Source organism: Ahaetulla prasina, chromosome 2, assembly GCF_028640845.1.
Source record: "Ahaetulla prasina isolate Xishuangbanna chromosome 2, ASM2864084v1, whole genome shotgun sequence".
Lineage (NCBI taxonomy): Eukaryota > Metazoa > Chordata > Lepidosauria > Squamata > Colubridae > Ahaetulla > Ahaetulla prasina.
Window position 1 is genome coordinate 93,314,282 of NC_080540.1, and position 19,637 is coordinate 93,333,918.

Here is a 19,637-nt window from a genome sequence, read left to right on the forward strand (position 1 = left end):
ATCTTGTCACAGTGCAAATCAAAAATCCAATATGATTAGTGGAAAAAAATATTTGGAATATCCTTGTGTTTTAAGTGTTGGTTGGAATAAGGGAAGGCCTAAAGTCACAACGCTTCTATTTAAGAAGCAGGCTCCCCAAAAACATCAATGTGATGTCAGAGCTTCTTTTATTTAGTTATGGTCCAGCAGGTGATGCCAATAGAAGAAGCTTCAGATGAAAGTAAGCAATATTCTAATATCTGAGATCTAGTAGTTAACTCTTCTTCCTCTTGTTCTTAGATGCTGTAGACTCTTAAGAGTAACGAATACCACCTATATACTTGCAATAGTTGCTCCCTCCCAAGCTCACATACTACAGATACAGATTTTGTAACCTGGTGCAATCAAATTCAGGACCATTTAGGTTATTAATCATTAGAATAGAAGACTGTGGCTCTCCAAATATGTCTAAAGTTAGTTGATTTTCAGTACTGGCCCTCTGTGTACATACACATTGAAGGAAATGGTTATATGCTGAGGTTAGAATTTCCTAGCTCGAAGGCAGAAAATATAAGAATTATTTGGGCAAACACGAATAGGGGTCCTGATGCAAAAATCCTGATAGGCAGCAACATGGAAGAGGTACAACTTTTGCAGATGAGAATCTTCCTGGTAAAATGATGGTACTTGGGCATTAACTTGTAACTGAGGTGAGTGGGATAGGATATATGAAATAGCAGTGGAAACTCCAATAGCTAATTGCAGGAAAAACTGATAGTATCAACAACAGGTTTAGCATGGATGAGAAACAATGGGAATATTAAAAGGGACAGTATAGATCTTCTAAAAAGATGATTCATAAAACAATGGAATGGAAGCTGCATGTTTAGAGACAAGTCCACAATATGGCTTGGTCTTCAACACAGATTGCTGTTGATTATAATCTCTTTGAACCAGCTGCTGGTTCATATCACTGTATCAAAATTGAATATAATGTAATACAAAATAACCCAATCTGTGTTTTGGTTATACACATAGCCAAACACCATTATTATCTTTTGTCCAGTAGCAGTTCAATCCATGAAAAGCTATAAAGTATTTTTTTTTTTTAGAGAGAAGCTAGGATAGGAGGCCTATTGTTGGCTTGGTAAGACAAAATAGTAGTTACTTTATTATTATTTTTTCCCTCAGCAGTTTAATGAGAAATGAATTGCTGCATTCTCTGGCTTGATAGGAAACTCAGAGATGCTGCCATGGCTTTGTGTTTGGACGTGTTCTAGTTTTGCACAGTTTTGCAGAGGAATAATAGGTTATAAGGCTTGCTTAGATTATCCTGTGTAGTTTTGCCCTTTCCCCAAAGCTTATGTTTACTGTTTTCTAATGAAGCAAAGTATTTCTCATGACAATGACTGGGAAATTACGCTGCCACTTTTCAGTTCCTCCAAAGGCACAGTTCTATTCTGTTTCTTTGGCTCTGCTTTCATGGGGCTACCAAGGCTTGGTACCAAGGCTTTCTTTTACATGCTCTTGATATATTGATATAATCATAGCTGTAGTTGTCCCTGCAAGTTTCCCACTTGAACTTACATAAATCCATGGTGGTTTATAACACATCCTTGAAATCTTACCCCCTTTCCAGGCTTAAAATGTTTTCTCAAACCAGGGGTGTCCAACCTCGGCAACTTTAAGATTCGTGAACTTCAACTCCCGGAATTCCTCAGCCAGCCATTCCATGAGACTTGAAGTCCAACAGTCTTGAGGTTCCCAAGGTTGGACAGCCCCTGCTCTAGACAAACAGGAAATCAGATGAGAGGAAATCACAAACAGGACAATGATTATAGTTTGTAGGTACAGACAAAATGAAGATGGACCAAGGCAAATCCTTAACAGTTTATTTTATATGTGTTCTTAAAACTAAGGAGGTTATCAGTTACATTTCATTTCTACTCAGCATACATGAAATGACTTTCTCCTTTATAATGTTCACATCTTTTGCCATGGTTTAGTGTAGGATATTATATTTCAGGGAAAACATTTCAAACACCTCTTCAACAAATTGTACACCACCATGTGTTGGCAACTTTGAATGCACAGCGGTTACCACATACAAACAAAAACTGTATTACCATAAGACTGTGGGATCAACAGATGGATTACAGATTTTGAAGAAACAAGAAGATAAACAAACTCTGTTTTTGTACAAGTCTATAATCAGACAAAATGTACTGTTAATATTACATTTAAACCCAACAAATCTCCCAATTTGGATTCCCCCCCCACAACTTTCGGATTAGGGCTGTTTTATTTATAAAAGTAATCAGTGGGAATTTTATTGTCGGATTTAAATAGAATTTCCTGTGAGTTGCAGAGGTGGGTGCTAGTGAAGTAGGAGAAATCACTGATTCAATATTCAGCAACAGGGGGACACCAAACAAACATGCACATACACATATGCAAACCCCCTCAAAAAAGCTTCTCCCATGTTACTGTTTGTGTTGAAAATGAAGCTAAATGTAAATTACTTTCCAGAGTGCGACAGACAGCATTTCATTGCAACTAAAGGGAAGATGATTTCTAGGAGCTTTATTAAGCAGAAACCTCACCTTTAATCAGTAGAATGAAAAGTAGGCATTATATTACAGCTTCCAACTGGCTTTCGACTTTTCTTTAATAGCTCTGCAGCCAAATCTAAAGACTGTAGCCAGTGCAATTCATATTGTACATTGCACTTAACATCACTTGTCTTTGGGAGCAAACCTCATTAATTTTACAGAACTTTAAGCAGGAGTCTGGGAAAAACATCCCACGGTTTGGTTTTCTAAAGTACCTTACAAGTGTGATATGTTATAGCACTTGGAGTGAGAAGGTGATATCAACATGTAACAGCTTTGCAAAGCTCCAAGGTTTGACCCAGTACCAGTTGCTGGATGTAGCCAGCAGCATAACTTTTACCATCAGCTGCTACTCGTTTCTGTTGCAGCTCTTCTGAACAAAATCAGTTTCATGGCTTCTTCTGTTTTTTTTTTTTTTGAAAGAGGGTTTGGGCTTGGTAAGAAAATCAGGTAACAGTTTATATTCCTTTGCTAGGGAGATCTGGACAAACCTCCAGTGTACATGAGTGGCTATAAGTAGAGGCCAAATGGCAATTAGGGCACAGCCCAATGGCTTCATTGTATGTCATATTAAATGTAACAACACACATCACAGTTTGGGTTGCTATAGATAAAGTGTTGCTTTTTTTTTTTTTAAAAAAGAAAGAAATCAAAGTTACTATATGAATTTCTTTATTGGGGCTCCGCAGTAGATGATAGATAGAAATTTGATTCCCGGGGAGTCAAATATCAAATAACTTTAGGAATCAAATATCAAAGCCAAACTGTGTATTAAGATATTAGAAATCTTTGTGGGGAAAAAATTCAGAAAACGTTGTGTCTGGGAAGCACCTTTTCCGCCGACCAATTAATTTGGATTGCTCTCTCTAGAAGGAGTTAAACAAGATGAAAACTGCAGTATTAAGCTCTCACGTTTGGTATTATTTTGAAAGATTCATTTTCAGGCCTTTTTTTTGTATAACTTTTGTTTAAAATAAACTTGGACTACATCGCACCAGAAATAAAAGGCATAAATAAGCCAAGTTCTAATAGAATAAGCAATGATCTATGGGTAGATGCCATTTTATAGTTATTTAGAAAAAGTATTAGAAATTTATACCAAAGAAGTAGCATCTTTAATATACACTTTTCTTTCTTTTTTTAATTTGCATTCGAATACAAATATTTTTGTATTTGTCTTTAGTGTTAAGACTGAGGATCAAAACAGACTAAAGTAGAGATGGCCCTTTTAAATTTTGCAAAATTTAAAAGACTTATGTAACAGTTGATTTTCTTGCATTTAATAAGAAAAAAAAAGATACTTGTTATAATGTCTGCAGTAGCACATTTATTTTCCCACAATGAATGGCAATTGAGCACAATAAGATGCTGCTATGGAGATAGAATAATTCAGGACCGTTTATGGGATAATTCTATTCCACACTCTTCTGGTTCATGAGTATAAGTTTCTCTTGTGATGTTAACTAGGAGTGATATTAACCATGGAAACAACTGCCTAAGGATGTTTTTCTTCTAAACTGGAGCAAATAAATACTAACAATTTTAAATAAAGGAAAGACAGCTTATTACTTTTGATGGTTAGTGCCTCTGACAGTTTCAGTGCTTCCCTATGAGGAATCATTAGACTAAATGGAAAAAAAAAGCATTTTCAGCAATCCAATGGTATGCTATTCCAGAAGCAGAGAGAAGCTTGCATAGCATTAGCACAAACTTGATTAAAACAAATTCGAGACTTGCAAGTCTGCAAAAAGTCTAACAAGAAGCAAAGAAATGGCTTTGCGAAGCATGACTTCCTCCTATGCATTGAAAAGAAGGTTCCTCTTTGTTAGAAGTCGAAAAGTGAGCATTGTGTGTAAGCATGCAAATCAACAATTTATTTTTAAAGTCAACATCATTTTCATTAACTTAAACTGAACTGAAATTGATTAATGGGCTGAAAGGTCAACTGAGATCTTGTTCTCTACACTCATAGTCAGTAGGGAGAACTTTAACCGAGTACTATTGGCATTCGGCTCTCCTTTTGCTAAACAACATCAGGCAAAGTGAGAAGGAGATAAAATGAAATAATTTGGCCAAGCCAGAATGCTAAAGCAATTTGATCTTTTCTAACAGGTTCTGCATAGCAAGACAAAAAGATCGCCTGCCTTAGCTGCTGAAAAGAAAGCAGAGTGGGTAGCTGACAGCAAATGTCACAATGAAAAAGGACCCGCTGTATGAAAGCCTCAGAAGCTATAGCATGAAAGACGTTTAGTATGGACTATCTCCCACTCCACCCTTCCGTGGTCTCTGTTTCATTCAAAATGATATGCTGCGTGAATGGGTTAATTATGGAAAAAAATGAAAAACAAATGAGAACAATCAATGAGTATAGTTATGCTGAAGAGAAGAAGAATTTGAGAGTGAAAGCGGTCTTCCAAATTAATACAAAGCATACAAAATTAAATCAAGTGGCGAGAGAGTTGTCCTTACTAGCGGCATGATGGCTGCAGGAACCCAAATGCACATGTGTGTATAAAGTTACCCCCTTTGTACAAGGTACACCACATACAAAAGGTCTTCCCAGTTCACGTTAGTGACAGATTCAGCGATGCATGCTGATCTCCAGTGTGCCTGTGGAGGTGAGGCTACCAGTAAAGTGAAAGGAAAGCCCAATTGGGAAGGAGATCAGTATGCATACTGGGAGGCCCGTACAGGTATTGACTAAACTTTGTGTGTGATGCCTGATGTTTCCATTATCTCTGCGGAGATACAAAATGATTTGTGACATTGTGCAAAACATGAGTCCTCAGAGTTATGGGAACTACCATATATACCCAATTTCATCATCCTTATCGTCATCTTCGTCTTCATCGTCCTCATTAGTTGCTCTTACATGTATCTTCTGTTTGTCCTTTTTTGCTGCTTCGTGTGCTTCTTCCAGGTCATCCAACAAGAGCACAGATCCACCACTACCAAAATCTCCTGAGGTTTCTTGCTCTTCTTCTGCAAAAGGGAAGAAGTCACAGCTATAATTTAAGCCCAGTTTTCTGCCTTGGCATGTCAACTGTTTTCTCCATTAAGTTATACTCATTCTTCTTGTCAGTTTTATTTTTAGACATTCCCCCCCCCCCAACAATGGACCATATAACAATGGGAACTCAAAAGTGCATACAGTCCTGGCAGAACCCGCCCCAAACCATGCGTTTTCAGGAGGAAGCAACAGCTGAAAACAGAACCTTACATTTCTAAATAGTTGGTTCAAATCCATTCCAGGTCAATGGTGACTGAAAGACATCACCATCTGATGAGTATTCGAAGGTATCTGAAATGAGTTGGTGGTCTCAGTACATTGCAAGCCTCAAAACACCTCCCCACAAGCATCATTAAACACTACTGTCAATCGTGATTTGGCATCTCAAGAAATATTATAATATACATGGAACAAGAAATATTCCAATTGTGATCCTATCTACCAAGTCAAATAAGAAGATAAAAGTCATTCGAAATAATTATGTGGTTTGCTTGTCGCTTTGGTTGTTGGGCTTCATGGTGTATACAGATTTGGCTTTCAACGTGTATGTGCCTTGAGAGCTGAGTGGATGTTCCTTGCAAAGATCAATAATAGCAGACAAACCTTCCTGACAGTCAGCCTATCTAGTATTCCTGGCTGGTTGCACTTTTCTTAATTGAAAGTGTGCCTTAATAAAACATAAATAAATCCAGAAGTTTCTGCAACACAGAATGTTCCCATTGCAAATGTGCAGGATGCAAAGAATATATTTGCAGCTGGGAAAAATGGAAAAGGGCTCTTGAAGTCTAAACTCCTCCACTTTCCTTGTATGTAGTCATCTTACAATTAAATAAACTCCAACTCTGTGACTACTCATGCTTTGATTTTAAAGAAGAAATTCCAGACTCAGACTTTCCATTTATACCATGGAATAATGCCTCTGGATAAAGAGTGCCTTACAAAAGTTTCAGGGTTGCATTTCTCAAAAGCTAAAATGTGCCCTTTTAATTTTCCTCACTTGAGTATGGAGTTGTAGAAACTGCACTTGGCCTGCTTTCTATCCATCCTCCAGGTGGTGCTTCTAGAGGAGTTTGTAGTGGCAATGTAGAAGACCATTATTATTTTGAGAGTTTAGTACCGTGTTACGATTTTTCTTCCATCTTTAGAAAAGTCTAGAAGTTTAGAGCTCATTGTGCACTAAACTGCTTGTTTTAAAACCTTGCATGCTGAAAAAAGGAAAAAGCAAGAGAATCCTCACACAGACTCTCCCTTTGCGTTCAAGAGTCATGTGCCAGCCAGCCAAGGTCAGGTCCTGCAGTCTCATGACCGCAGCAGAACTATGAAGACATGATGCCAGGTTTTGATAAAAACCATTTTGGTTATTGAGCCATGGTGGCGCAATGGTTAGAGTGCAGTACTGTAGGCTACTTCTGCCTGCAGTACTGCCTGCAATTTGGCAGTTCAAATCTTACCAGGCTCACGGTTGACTCAGCCTTCCATCCTTCCGAGGTCAGTAAAATGAGGACCCAGATTGTTGGAGGCAAAAGGCTGACTCTGTAAACAGCTTAGAGGGGGCTGTAAAGCACTGTAAAGCAGTATACAAGTCTAAGTGCTATTGCTATTGTTGCTTGTTGCTTGACTCTGCACAGAACCTAACACTGGGTAATGTGGAATCTGGTTGCCCTTGGGATATCTGCTATACTTATTAAGAAGCTTCAGCAGTTTATGAGAGATTTGGGTATTATGTTGCTTGATAGGTATACTTTTTATATTACGCTCTTAAATCTGTCTGCTTGAGTTAATAATACAGTAGAACCTCTGGTCATGAATGCTTCTGACCACAATGAACCAAATCAGGTTCCGACTGAATTTATTTCAATCCTTCACATTTATTTATTTTTTGCAGCCGGTTTCTCCTTCCATGCCATTTTTTTTGTACATGCCAATTTTCCAAAATTAGGTTCGGGTCACGACCAAATCGGTTTGCGACCAAAGTTATGGAACGAATTATGGTCTTGACCAGAAGTTCTACTGTATAGCTTTAAATCCTTTCATTCCCTGGTGTGCGTATTCCCTCTGTATCGAAGAGAACCAATTGCCTAGGTACCTGCTCACTGTCTTGGCACTTGGCAAACAGAATTCCTTTTTGGTGTTGTTTGCATCTCATTTGACAGAGAACGATTGAGGCAGAGGAGTGAAGAGGACATGGCCAGCAATGGTGGGCAGTGGTTTCTGGATTCTGCTCAAGGTCCAGATAGTGGGACTTGCAGTTTGAGATGTCACATTTGCAAAATGCAGCTAAGGACATGTGTGGTTGCAGTGTTAGCAGCAACCATTTTTATTAAACTTCTGTGACAACGACGCTTGTGCAATGCTTCAGTTGCAATTCCAAAATGTTCTTTGAATAGGACACTCAAAGGAAAAGATGTGGTTCCTTCAAAGCATCTTTTCTGAATGATTTCTGAAGCCTTGCTTAATCCTAAAGCAACTCTGATAAATTCCTTATTTATATGTGAATCCCCCCCCCCCGGTATGGAGTACATCATATTATTTTAAACCTCAAACAAAACATCCTACCCCCAATAATCACTCGATCGGAATATTTTACGTAAGTATAAACCACTCTTGTCTTTTAAGCTGACAGGCAAAGCAGACTGGATACTTTTACCAATCTTACATTGTCTTTCATGCTTAGAAAGAGATGTTTTTTGTGTGAGCGCATCTGTTTAATAAATACGAAAACATGAAGATGGTTATCCTAATATATTTATTCTACGTCATGTTGTGCTTTCCTAGCCAGCATTACAGAGTTAATTCCTATCTTCTTGCAGAAAGTCTGATGTTACTCACCACAGCTTACTGTCCCTTGCTTCCTAGAGCCAGCAATCTCATTTCCATACTTATCCACACACCAGCACTGGCCAGTACTTCCATGACACTGAGTTGCTTTGTAATAGCCTTCTTCATTGCAGCGGGGGATGAAGGCACCTGGAGGCAAGCAAAACAGAGACCAGGTCAGTCATAAGCCTGAGCCTGGCACTGATGTTCTAGATTTTCCTTTGGGATTCTACACAGCTAGATCAAAATCATCAGGACTCCTATTTATTCCCAAAGCAATACCTCTTAGGCAGTGGTGGGATTCAAATAATTTAACAACCGGTTCTCTGCCCTAATGACCAGCTGAGTAGGCGTGGCTCGGTGGTCATGTGACCGTGTGGGCGTGGCCAACTCAACATCACTCATGTTGATGGGCGCTTCGCCTTAGCTGTTACAATGTAATAAGAGTTAACCAGAGAGGCAGTTTGTGTAAGCGGGGCAATAAAGATTAGGCTAGAAACAATACCAGAATGTTTCCTTCCTGCCTTCCTTACAGGATTAGCCCTGTAAAGTGGAAAAAAACAAAATAAGATTTCTTCCAACACCCGGTTCTCTGAACTGCTTAGAAAGTTAACAACCGGTTCTCCCAAATAGGTGCGAACTGGCTGAATCCCACCACTGCTCTTAGGTAAATTAGATACTTTGATACAAGGCACATATTCAGTCTGAATGGAGGCCAAAGCTTACCTGGGATTATTTTAGTTTATGAAGGAGTAAAGTTTGCCCATCTTAAATACTCAGCCCAACTACTGGCAGTTCTCTCCCAATACTTGTCTAAATCAGTGCATTGGATACTGCAGGCGTGTATCTCACATTCGTTTTGCTGCATATACTTAAGCAAATATTATGTAATGGAATCTGTGCTAGTTACTCCAACATTAAACATTGCAATCACTAAAATGAACTTACATGCACACACACACACACACACACACTCACACTGTGTATTCCATTTCATTAGTAAACACAGCACAAATCAATGCAGTCTTTCTCAACCATAGATGTATGCAGTGCATGCTACCTTGAAAAGAATCAGAAAATTATTAAGTCTTTAGAACTACTGCTGGAATTATTCACAAGAATGTTTAGGATGTACAAGTTTTGTCTTAATGGAAGGGTATACCATATTAGACCCATCAAAGTAAATCATCCCAGAATGGCATGACATAGGGATGATCCTTCCTCCTTACAAAGTCCCACTTCGTTCTCCAGCCTCTCCACTGAAGGTTGGCCTCCCATGAATAGTTTATTTGCATTTGTGGTGCCTGGGAAAATCCTGGTTCTAGTATCGCTCCAGATGACTATTGGATCTCCATATAGTACTAAATTGACTCACCTCAGGGATGGAACAGTGTATTCACACTGAGTTTAGAAAACTATTTACTGGAAGATTATTCTTGCCTTAGACTTTTTGACTCAATCTGGCTTAAACTTGAGATTCTTGACACATCTCACTTCTCTACATCTGAAACATGTGCATGCTGGGTCTGTCACGAACCTTGTTCATAGTAGTATGTTGTATGATGAAAAATGTAGTATAATGTAGTATTTTTAGTGCTTGACATGGTATAAGACCTAGACTGACTTTAACCAGAATTCCTCTTAAGTCTTGTGAATATCTTGGGATGGTTGCTTTGGTACATTACCATTTCCTCTGGCGGTCTTGAAGCAACCTCTTAGTGTCTTTCAGGTTTCTTAGTATCATTAGAAATGCTTGATCTTAAATACAGTTGAGTAGTTAGCCATGAACTGTTTCAGTTTCATCAGTGTTTTGATTTCCCTAATTGTATCGGCTGCTGTCTGTTTACATTTATTTTTATTTTTATTTATTTATTTATTTTGTCAAACACAATGGTATATATAAGTACAAGCATGAAATAATCATACAAATTGGATACAGTCAAGGGGAACATTAGGACAGGAATGGTAGGCATGCTGGTGCTCTTATGTACGCCCCTTACAGACCTCTTAGGAATGGGGTGAGGTCAACAGTAGATAGTAGATATTAGTAGATACATCAGGAACATGTCATGCCCATTCTATGAGTGAAGGCTTTAAAGGAATCAGACATCTTTCACCATAGAGCCTTGAAATTTCTTCTAGGACTTTCAGGCATTGATTCTTGCAGGGATTTCACCATTTTTAGAAATAGTGCATAGTTGTCCATTTCATCTCAAGCCATTTCATAGGGTGACAAAGGGTTCAATTAATTTAACACATACATAAACTGATTTTTTGTCATACTGGCCAGTCTTTTCTCAAGAACCCACTTTAGAGGATAGGACCCTCTCTTTTCCTGTATTCTAGATTTTCCACAGGAACTTATGGAAGTGTGGATTGATTGCAGGATAATAATCCATTCTTTAGCCACTCATTTTCAGTTGAGAAACCTCTTATTCCAACACTGCTGGCTTTAATCTTTCCACTTGCTCCATTTCCAATGTTTAATGTTTCCCCTCCCTCTGCAATGCCATTTTTCTTAATTACAGCTTCTTAATTTAACTCAAGTGGGTCAATAGGTCCCATCACAGTGCTTAGTTCATTGTGTCCAGTTGTGCAGTTGAGTCATCTGCCCTTTCTTCAGGCACAAGACTCTTGGAATTTGGAACTTCAAGTTGTCTTTGATTAGCTGGGCCTAGATGTCCTCTTGCTTTTCCATAGTATATGAGAGACTTCCGTTCCTTGACATTAATCTAGCTATCCTGTCAAAGCCTGAAAACTCAAAATAAAAATAACTTTTGTGTTATTTTTTGTCACTTTATATCTCTGCTGAAAAAAACTGTGAAAAAGAAGAACATTTTTTCCTCCATCTACCTGGCCCAGTTAAGACTTCTTCCTGTGTATTAGGCACAAAACAATCATAGAATAGAATAGAATAGAATTTATTGGCCAAGTGTGATTGGACACACAAAGAATTTGTCTTGGTGCATATGCTCTCAGTGTACATAAAAGAAAAGATACGTTCATCAAGGTACGACATTTACAACACAATTGATGGTCAATATATCAATATAAATCATAAGGATTGCCAGCAACAAGTTATAGTCATACAGTCATAAGTGGAAAGAGATTGGTGATGGGAACTATAAAACGATTAATAGTAGTGCAGATTCAGTAAATAGTCTGACAGTGTTTATGGAATTATTTGTTTAGCAGAGTGATGGCCTTCGGGAAAAAACTGTTCTTGTGTCTAGTTGTTCTGGTGTGCAGTGCTCTATAGCGTCGTTTTGAGGGTAGGGGTTGAAACAGTTTATGTCCAGGATGTGAGGGATCTGTAAATATTTTCACGGCCCTCTTCTTGATTCGTGCAGTATACAGGTCCTCAATGGAAGGCAGGTTGGTAGCAATTGTTTTTTCTGCAGTTCTAATTATCCTCTGAAGTCTGTGTCTTTCTTGTTGGGTTGCAGAACCGAACCAGACAGTTATAGAGGTGCAAATGACAGACTCAATAATTCCTCTGTAGAATGATCATGCCCCCACCAGCGGTGAAATCCTCTGAAGCCTGCTACCAGTTCTGTGAGCCTGCTACCGAGTGCGCGCTTTGCGCGTATGCACGCCTGAGGCGCGCCCATGCAGCACTAAAAAAGGAACATTTTGAAGCCTTCCAAGTCTGCAAAGGCAAGTAGAACAGCGGGGGTGAGGGGTGGGTGGAATCCGCTGTGCCACACAATTTAGATTAGCTAGAAAGCAGGAAATCCAACGATTCTAGCTAATATAAATTACGCGTCACAGCAGATCATCGGAAATACCGGTTTTCCCAAACCAGTAGCATTTTTTACTACTGGTTCGGGGGAACTGGTCCAAACCAGTAGCATTTCACCCTTGGCCCCCACTCAAAATCTTGAAAGACATAGGGAGAGGAAAAAAATTATTTGAAGCATGAGGTTGGTTCTTAATGTCCTTTTTTTAAAAACTTACTGTAGTGGCAGGGTGGAAAAACTGTTCCCAGAGGTCCTTTGGGTCTACACACTCTAGCTCCATTTCCTGCCTTGATGCAGCATTTGGTGGTTCTTGCTGTCTCCATCTAAGGATCGGGAAAACCCCACATTTACTCTCCCTCTAGTCCTAGGGCGTGAGTGAGGCTAGGCTGCCATACCTCCTGCCTAATACTATGGAGAAACCTAACTAGTGAAATTCAGCCCTCCTTTCCTTGCTGCTTTGTGGAAGGTAGACCAAATAATTCACAAAACACAGAGAGAATAAAAATATTATTAAAAGGGAGGGGGGAGTATATAAAGTTCTTTTTAGCTTTAAAGCATCCAGTGCAGTGGTGGGTTGCCCCCGGTTCAGACCGGTTCTCAAGAACCGGTAGTAAAACTGGCAGGAGGCTCCGCCCACTGACCCGAATGTTATCAGGAAGCCCCATTGCAACCCAGTAGTAAAGGTAAATAGAACCCACCCCTGATCCAATGGATAAAATATTCAGTGGCTAAGGAGATGAAAATAGTGCTATTTTAATGACAGACAGCATCTGAAAAGAACCTCTGAGAGAAAAATTTCTAAGCTAATTCAAGGCTCTGGGCAAATTACATGATACTACAATATAGAAGCAACTCTAACAGAAAATGGTGCTCATTTGTATAAAGCAGACAAGGAATGAGACAATAAATTATTCTCAAACACCCACAGTCAAATTAACAGCAATCTAAGTCAATATTTCTATTTTAGCCATTTTTAAAATCTATATTATCATTTTTTCCCCTGAAACAGGTTTCCCCCTGAACTCTCCTCCCCAACTGTCAAGTCTGGGCAATACCCTGAATTCTCCCCCCCTTCACCAAATTCTGTCATTGTATCTAAAAGATAATATGTCTTCTGAAAGGAGAAGTTAATCTGACTTTGTATGTGATCAAGGTCATATCAGTGAAGATACATATCCTGTATCTTGAAATGGTTGAAGGTAAACTGAAACTCAGGTGTATCTAACAGGGAGAGGAGTTTGCTACATAAGCCTTTCTATGAAAGAAAAGACAATAATTTTTTAGGCATGGTTTCATTTTATAACAGGGTTGCCCAAAGTGTTTAATATTGACCCCCAAGAGTTGATAGGATTATCCAAGGGATTGATAAGTGGCTAAGGGTCAAAAATGATCAGTAAATGTAGGGTGGTTGATACCTGATAGAAGATCAATTGGGGTCAATTGATCTTGGTTGGTGTTAAGATCCACACTAGTCCCTAGTCCTGAAGTCAAGGTGGCCGGCAGTGAGACAGCATTCCCCAGGTTTGGATGGTCAACCATCAGCAAGGCTTGATGATTGAGTTGAATCTATTATTGTTGTTATTGTCCATAGTACTGTCAGTTAAAGTAGTATTTATTAAATTATTTTACACAATATTGGGGGCTGATGAACAATCTGAAACTCGATGAAGGGGTCAATGAGCTGAATAGTGTGGGGATGACTCCCTGATACAAGCTTGTTTTGTGTACAACTGAATAGACAATGCTGGAAACTGGCCAAAGTTGTTCATGAAGAGATGGGCCAATAAATCCAATAAATAAATAAATCCAATAAATAAATAACTGTTCAATTAATCGGTCCTGCCTTAAGAGAATTGGCTTATTTCTGTTGTCAGCTTCAGCAGATACAGCGATAATGCACTTCAAGGCATCCCTACAACCCCAGTTACTTTTCCCTGGAGATCAGTTAGATTCATTCCTCATGGATGCCTCTGTAGTAATTTCCATTCTCGGCTTCACTTCCAAGCACAGAGCAGCAGCTTTTATTATGTCCAATGATAACTGGGTGGTGGCGGTAGAGGAACCCTCACTCTTTTGTCAGATAGACGCTCCTTGATTTACTGGTAGTAATAATGAAAAAGGAGCTTCTTTCTATACACGGAGCGTGTCTGCAAAGTGTGAGTATATGTCAAAAGGCCTATTTTCACTCCACTTCCCATGGAAGGAAAAAATGAAGAAAATGCGTTACTTGAAATGCCATGCCATTACTTGCCTAAGAGACACAGAAATGAGAAATCGCTCTAATATTTCATACATTATAAATAAATGCATTTTCTATCTCGGCTATTGCAGATATTAAAGTGACTGTCCAATTTTTAAAAGTTACAAACACCATTTATAAATAGCTGTATATTAATCTTCCTATATCTGATCTGAGTCCAGCTTAGATAATAGTACCAAACCAACTTTTGGAGGTTCTTTAAAAGAAAAAAAAACCAATACGCTAAGCAGGGTTGGATGTAACCAGTTTGTGGATGGGAGATCACCAGGAAAAGCCAAAGTTTTGTAGGCTAGAATGGCAAGTTGAAAAATCATCCCAGAAGAAGCCAACAAAAAACCATTTCTGCCACGAAAATAACACAGATATCTCAAATTAATCGCCAGAGGTCACAATTAACTTAAAGAGTCTGTACTCTTTAAGTACAGAGTTTTTCTCTTGCCTAATTTTAAGCAGTTGTGAAAATAATATATATTTTTTCCTTTCCAAACACACTAAAGAGATCTTAATTTCATGAAACAAACTACTAATGTTAGTGGAAGTTGAGTATATAAGATTATGAAATTGAAATCCAGGATCCAATAGACATGGAATGTTTAATTCGTTTGTGCTCAAAGCTCTCCAGGCAAATTGTCATTTATTATCCTAAACCAGGTAGATGTTGCTTTTTATGGGAGGGCGGGGGAGCAGAACCAGAGGTGGGTTTCAGAAGGTTCTGACCAGTTCTGGAGATCCAATAGTGGAAAATTTGAGTAGTTCAGAGAACCGTAGTAAAAATTCTGATTGGCTCCACCCCCATCTATTCTCTGCCTCCCGAGTCCCAGCTGATCAGGAGGAAATGGGGATTTTGCAGTAACCTTCCCTTGCCACACCCACCAAGCCATGCCTTGCCCACCAAGCCATACCCACAGAACCAATAGTAAAAATTTTTTGAAACCCACCACTGAGCAGGACACAATTCATTTCTTTTAGTAAGTAGGGAAAAATTACATTTAACAGTCATATCATGATTTCACACCCATAAAAGAAAAGAAAAAAAAATCTCATTGTTTGTGGCAATGGCCATAGGAGTAGAGTTTGGGTTATTATTTTACCCAGAATACATGATGCTAATTGAATTATACTTTGCTTCCAAATGCACGGAAAGTTATTCTGGCCACTAATTCTGCCTCAATGGGTTCAACTGCTTTTCATGACAAACGTAATCTAGGTAATCTCACTTTGCAAAATTGCAGTTTAGAATGGCTGGAGTAGATTTTCTTTTTATGGTCCTGCTTTAGTTCTCACAGAAAACTGTGACGACTAGTAGCATGGACCTCATTGGCTCTTTACATATATAGGAAGTACTTGTGCAGAAAGGATTGTTTAGACACATTGCATGCAACTTGGAATGCTTTGCATTGCAAATTCCTCCACAAATGAGTTTAGGCTGTGTGGATTGCATGTTGTTAATCACTCTTGGCTGCTCCTTATCTGTATTCTTGCTTGTAACCATTTAGATAAAGAGGACAACATCAGTTCTTTAATCTAATAGCTGCCAAGGGAAAAGGAACAATAGCTGCCTAAGAACGATGTTTTCATTAACAAAGGGTCACATATCTGGATTTCCAAGGTCCTGATAAGGCATGGCATTAGACCATCCCCGGGTACTATCTGCTAGAGACCTTGTCTTCAATAAAAAAATATTTGTAGCAAGGGTTCTACTGTCTAAAGTTATGATCAAGTGCCTGATAAGGTATGCTATCAGATGCTTTTGATTATATGGCCTGACTGAGAAGATGCCCAAAGCTCCCACACTATTTAAACGTCAGTGTAGACCAGTGGTGGTATTCAACCGGTTCTATCCGGTTCAGGCAAACCAGTAGTGGCAGGTGCGCGAGGCTCCGCCCAACCGCCTGGATGTCATCACGTCCCATTTTTGATGCTCTGCACATGCGCAGAATGTAGAACCAAAGTCCTGAAGGCTGTTATGGAATTCCCAATTCCTGGGGAATCCTTCTGTCATGTGACCATTCTAGGGATCAGGATCCTGCTAAAGGGATATGGATTGAAATTTTTCTGTTTTTTTATATTCATTCTTATATTCATATCCTCTTTGGCATTTCCCTCCCGGGTTCCAGAGTATTGCCTTTGAATCCTAAAGAATGCATTGGATTCCAGTTAGCCAACAAACATCAATAACTGGTCTTCACAGATACAAATGGGGAAGGGGGAAGATACAGAAAGAAAAGTGTACAAAAGGGAATTGCAACCTGGTGGTACAGTGATTAAATACAGTACTGCAGGCAAACTCTGCCCACAGCCTGGGGATCAATCCTGACGGGACTCAACCTTTTCAACCTTCTGAGGTCAGTAAAATGAGGACCAGATTGTTGAGGGCAATATGCTAACATTTATAAACTTCTCAGAGAGTGTTGTAAAGCACTATGGAGTGGTATATAAGTCTAAGAGTGCTATTGCTTATCCAAAACTGTTTGGAAATGATAGCACACATTTTAAAGCAGTTTGACTCATCTCAATGAGTCCTGTTAATTCATAGTTTATCCAATCTCCAACAGTTCTAACAGAGGTTTATTGAAGGACCACTTATCTCCAGAGGTTTCTGCCTAGACATCCTAGTGAGCCAACCAAGTCCCTTCAATTAAACATTGTCACCTGTTGGGATGACTCTATTGTGCTGCCTGTCATTTGGAATGAGGTCCCCCTGAGCAGAGGTTGGCTTCAGCCAATTCAGACCGGTTTGGGCAAACCGGTTGTTAAGATTTTGCAGAGTTTGGAGAACTGGCTAATTGCACCACTGGCTGGCCCCCATCCACCCTGCCCCTCCCAGTCATTTCTTATCTCGTCTTGCCTACCTTGGCTGGTGCCTAGAGTCACGCCCAAGGCATAGTTGCTGCTGCTGCTGCTCTCTGGTTCCCTCACTTGCCACGAGGCCCAGCTGATCTCTGCCTGAGGAGTCTTCCTTCACTTTTTGCCCAGCTGCCTCCCACACGGTCCCCATGGCCCAGCTTGCCTACCTTCCCACATGGTCCTAGCAGCTCAGCCTACTTGCCTGCCTTCCCTGCGGCCTTCCACGTGGTCCCGGTGGGCCAGCTGCTTGCCTACCTTCCCTGCGGCCTCTCATGTGGTCCTGGTGGCCCAGCTTGCTTGCCTATCTGCCCACATGGTCCCAGCAGCTCAGCCTGCTTGCCTGCCTTCCCTGTGGTCTTCCATGTGGTCCCAGTGGCCCAGCTGCTTGCCTGCCTTCCCTGCAGCCTTCCACGTAGTACCAGTGGTCCAGCCTGCTTGCCGGCCTTCCCTGCAGCCTTCCACGCAGTACCAGTGGTCCAGCCTGCTTACCTGTCTTTTCACATGGTCCCACCAGCCCAGCCTGAGAGAAAGGGTATTCCTGACTCCCAGGCCGACTGGCTTTTTCCAGGCAGCTCTTGATCTTGGTATCAGCGGAGAAGACAAGCTTTTTGTGGGCAGAAGAGTTTTCCCCACCCACCACTGCACAGATGCCCTTGCTTTCCCCAAATTCTCCAACGATTTCTTTGCCTACCTGATTTCCAGCGCCATTGCATTTCTCACCATTGTATTTGGGGACATGAAATTCCAAATTCTCGTGAAAGAAAAAGTTCTTGTGAAGTTGGAATTGATTGAGTGAATTTTTTTAGTCCCACAAACTTTTCTTTCCCTGCACATGATGGCGAGAAATGCGATGGAGCTGGAAATCAGGTAGACAAATAAATGCTTGGGAGAAGCGAGGGCATCTGGGTGGTAGTGGGTGGGGAAAGCTCCGTGGTGCTGAGCTGCACTTGGGAAATGGAACGGCCGTCACAAGGTGAGGAGGCCACTTTCCCTCTCTTCTCCCTGCTCCTCCTTCTTCCCTCGTGCTGGCCACTCCATTTCCCGTTTCTACATTGCAGTTGGTGGCCATCGCACCTCCTCCTGCTGTCAAGCATGCCCAGCGTGGCCTTCCCTTTGCATGCACCATTTCCCACCATTTCCTGCTTGCCTGCGCTGTCCAGGAGACAGGCCACTAGCCCCCATGATTTTCCGCTGTTTCCCATTTGCCTGTGCTGTCCGGGAGGTAGGCCGCTGGCTCCTGCTGTTTCCCACTGTTTCCCACTTGCCTCTGAATGCTGGCTGAATGCTCTCCTCCCAGGCCCCTTCAGCTCCAGCAATGCCCTGTGATACTTGTCGATGGCTTCCCAGCACCATTTTATTTTATTTTATTTATTTATTTATTTACATTTATATCCCGCCCTTCTCCGAAGACTCAGGGCGGCTTACAGTGTGTAAGGCAATAGTCTCATTCTATTTGTATATTTACAAAGTCAACTTATTGCCCCCCCAACAATCTGGGTCCTCATTTTACCTACCTTATAAAGGATGGAAGGCTGAGTCAACCTTGGGCCTGGTGGGACTTGAACCTGCAGTAATTGCAGGCAGCTGTGTTTAATAACAGGCTTCTTACAGCCTGAGCCACACCGTGGCCCTTCTCCTTCTCCTTGGCTTTTGAAATCCAGTGCCACTTCTCTGGCTGCCGAGCCCAAGCAGCTGATCCAAGAGTGCTGGATTTCAAAAGCCAAGGAGCTCAGTGCTACAAGGGGAAGAAGTGCCAGGAAGCCATCGGAAAGTATCACAGGGCATTGCTGGAGCTGAAGGGGCTGTCGTGGAGAATAATAGGGCTAAGAATCTGTGGGAGTTCCGGATCCAGAAGGGCAGGCAGGCATTAGATAATAAATCAGACACTGTAATAGTAGACAAATTAATAGACAAAGACCAGAAGAGCTCAGGAAGTCAGGCAAGTGGAGCGAGGTGAGGCGCCCCTCAATGTAAGTGATGATGAGTTGGCCACACCCACCCAGTCACACCACCACCCAGCCATGCCCGCCCACCCAATCATCAGGGCAGAGAACCAGTTGTTAAATTATTTGAATTCCACCACTGCCCCTGAGATAGCAATAGCAAAAGCACTTAGACTTATATAACACTTTACAGCCCTCTCTAAGCAGTTTACAGAGTCAGCATATTGCCCCCAACAATTTGGGTTCTCATTTTAGCCACCTTGGAAGGATGGAAGGCTGAGTCAACTTGAGCCTGGTGAGATTTGAACTCCCAAATTGCAGGCAGCCGGCAATCAGCAGAAGTGGCTGGCTGTACTGCACTCCAACCACTGCACCACCATGGCTCATAATCAGATGATTTCCACTCTGCTGATATTCTGGAAGATCTTC

The 19,637-nt window shown here is 40.8% G+C and overlaps 1 protein-coding gene across 3 annotated transcripts in view; it reads right to left on the reverse strand.

The window, feature by feature from the left end:
- Nucleotides 1-678: 678 nt before the first annotated feature.
- Nucleotides 679-19,637, reverse strand: part of SPOCK1 (SPARC (osteonectin), cwcv and kazal like domains proteoglycan 1) — a 617,584-nt gene continuing 598,625 nt past the window's right edge. For 2 of the 3 annotated variants that reach the window (XM_058170294.1, XM_058170293.1), the window contains 2 exons: nt 8,431-8,568; nt 679-5,573 (listed from right to left, as the gene is read on the reverse strand). In XM_058170294.1, coding sequence (XP_058026277.1) covers nt 5,392-5,573; nt 8,431-8,568 — 320 coding nt within the window. In that variant the 3' untranslated portion in view covers nt 679-5,391. Of the gene's footprint in view, nt 5,574-5,811; nt 5,893-8,430; nt 8,569-19,637 lie in introns of all 3 variants that reach the window. The other variant, XM_058170295.1, reaches the window with a different exon arrangement.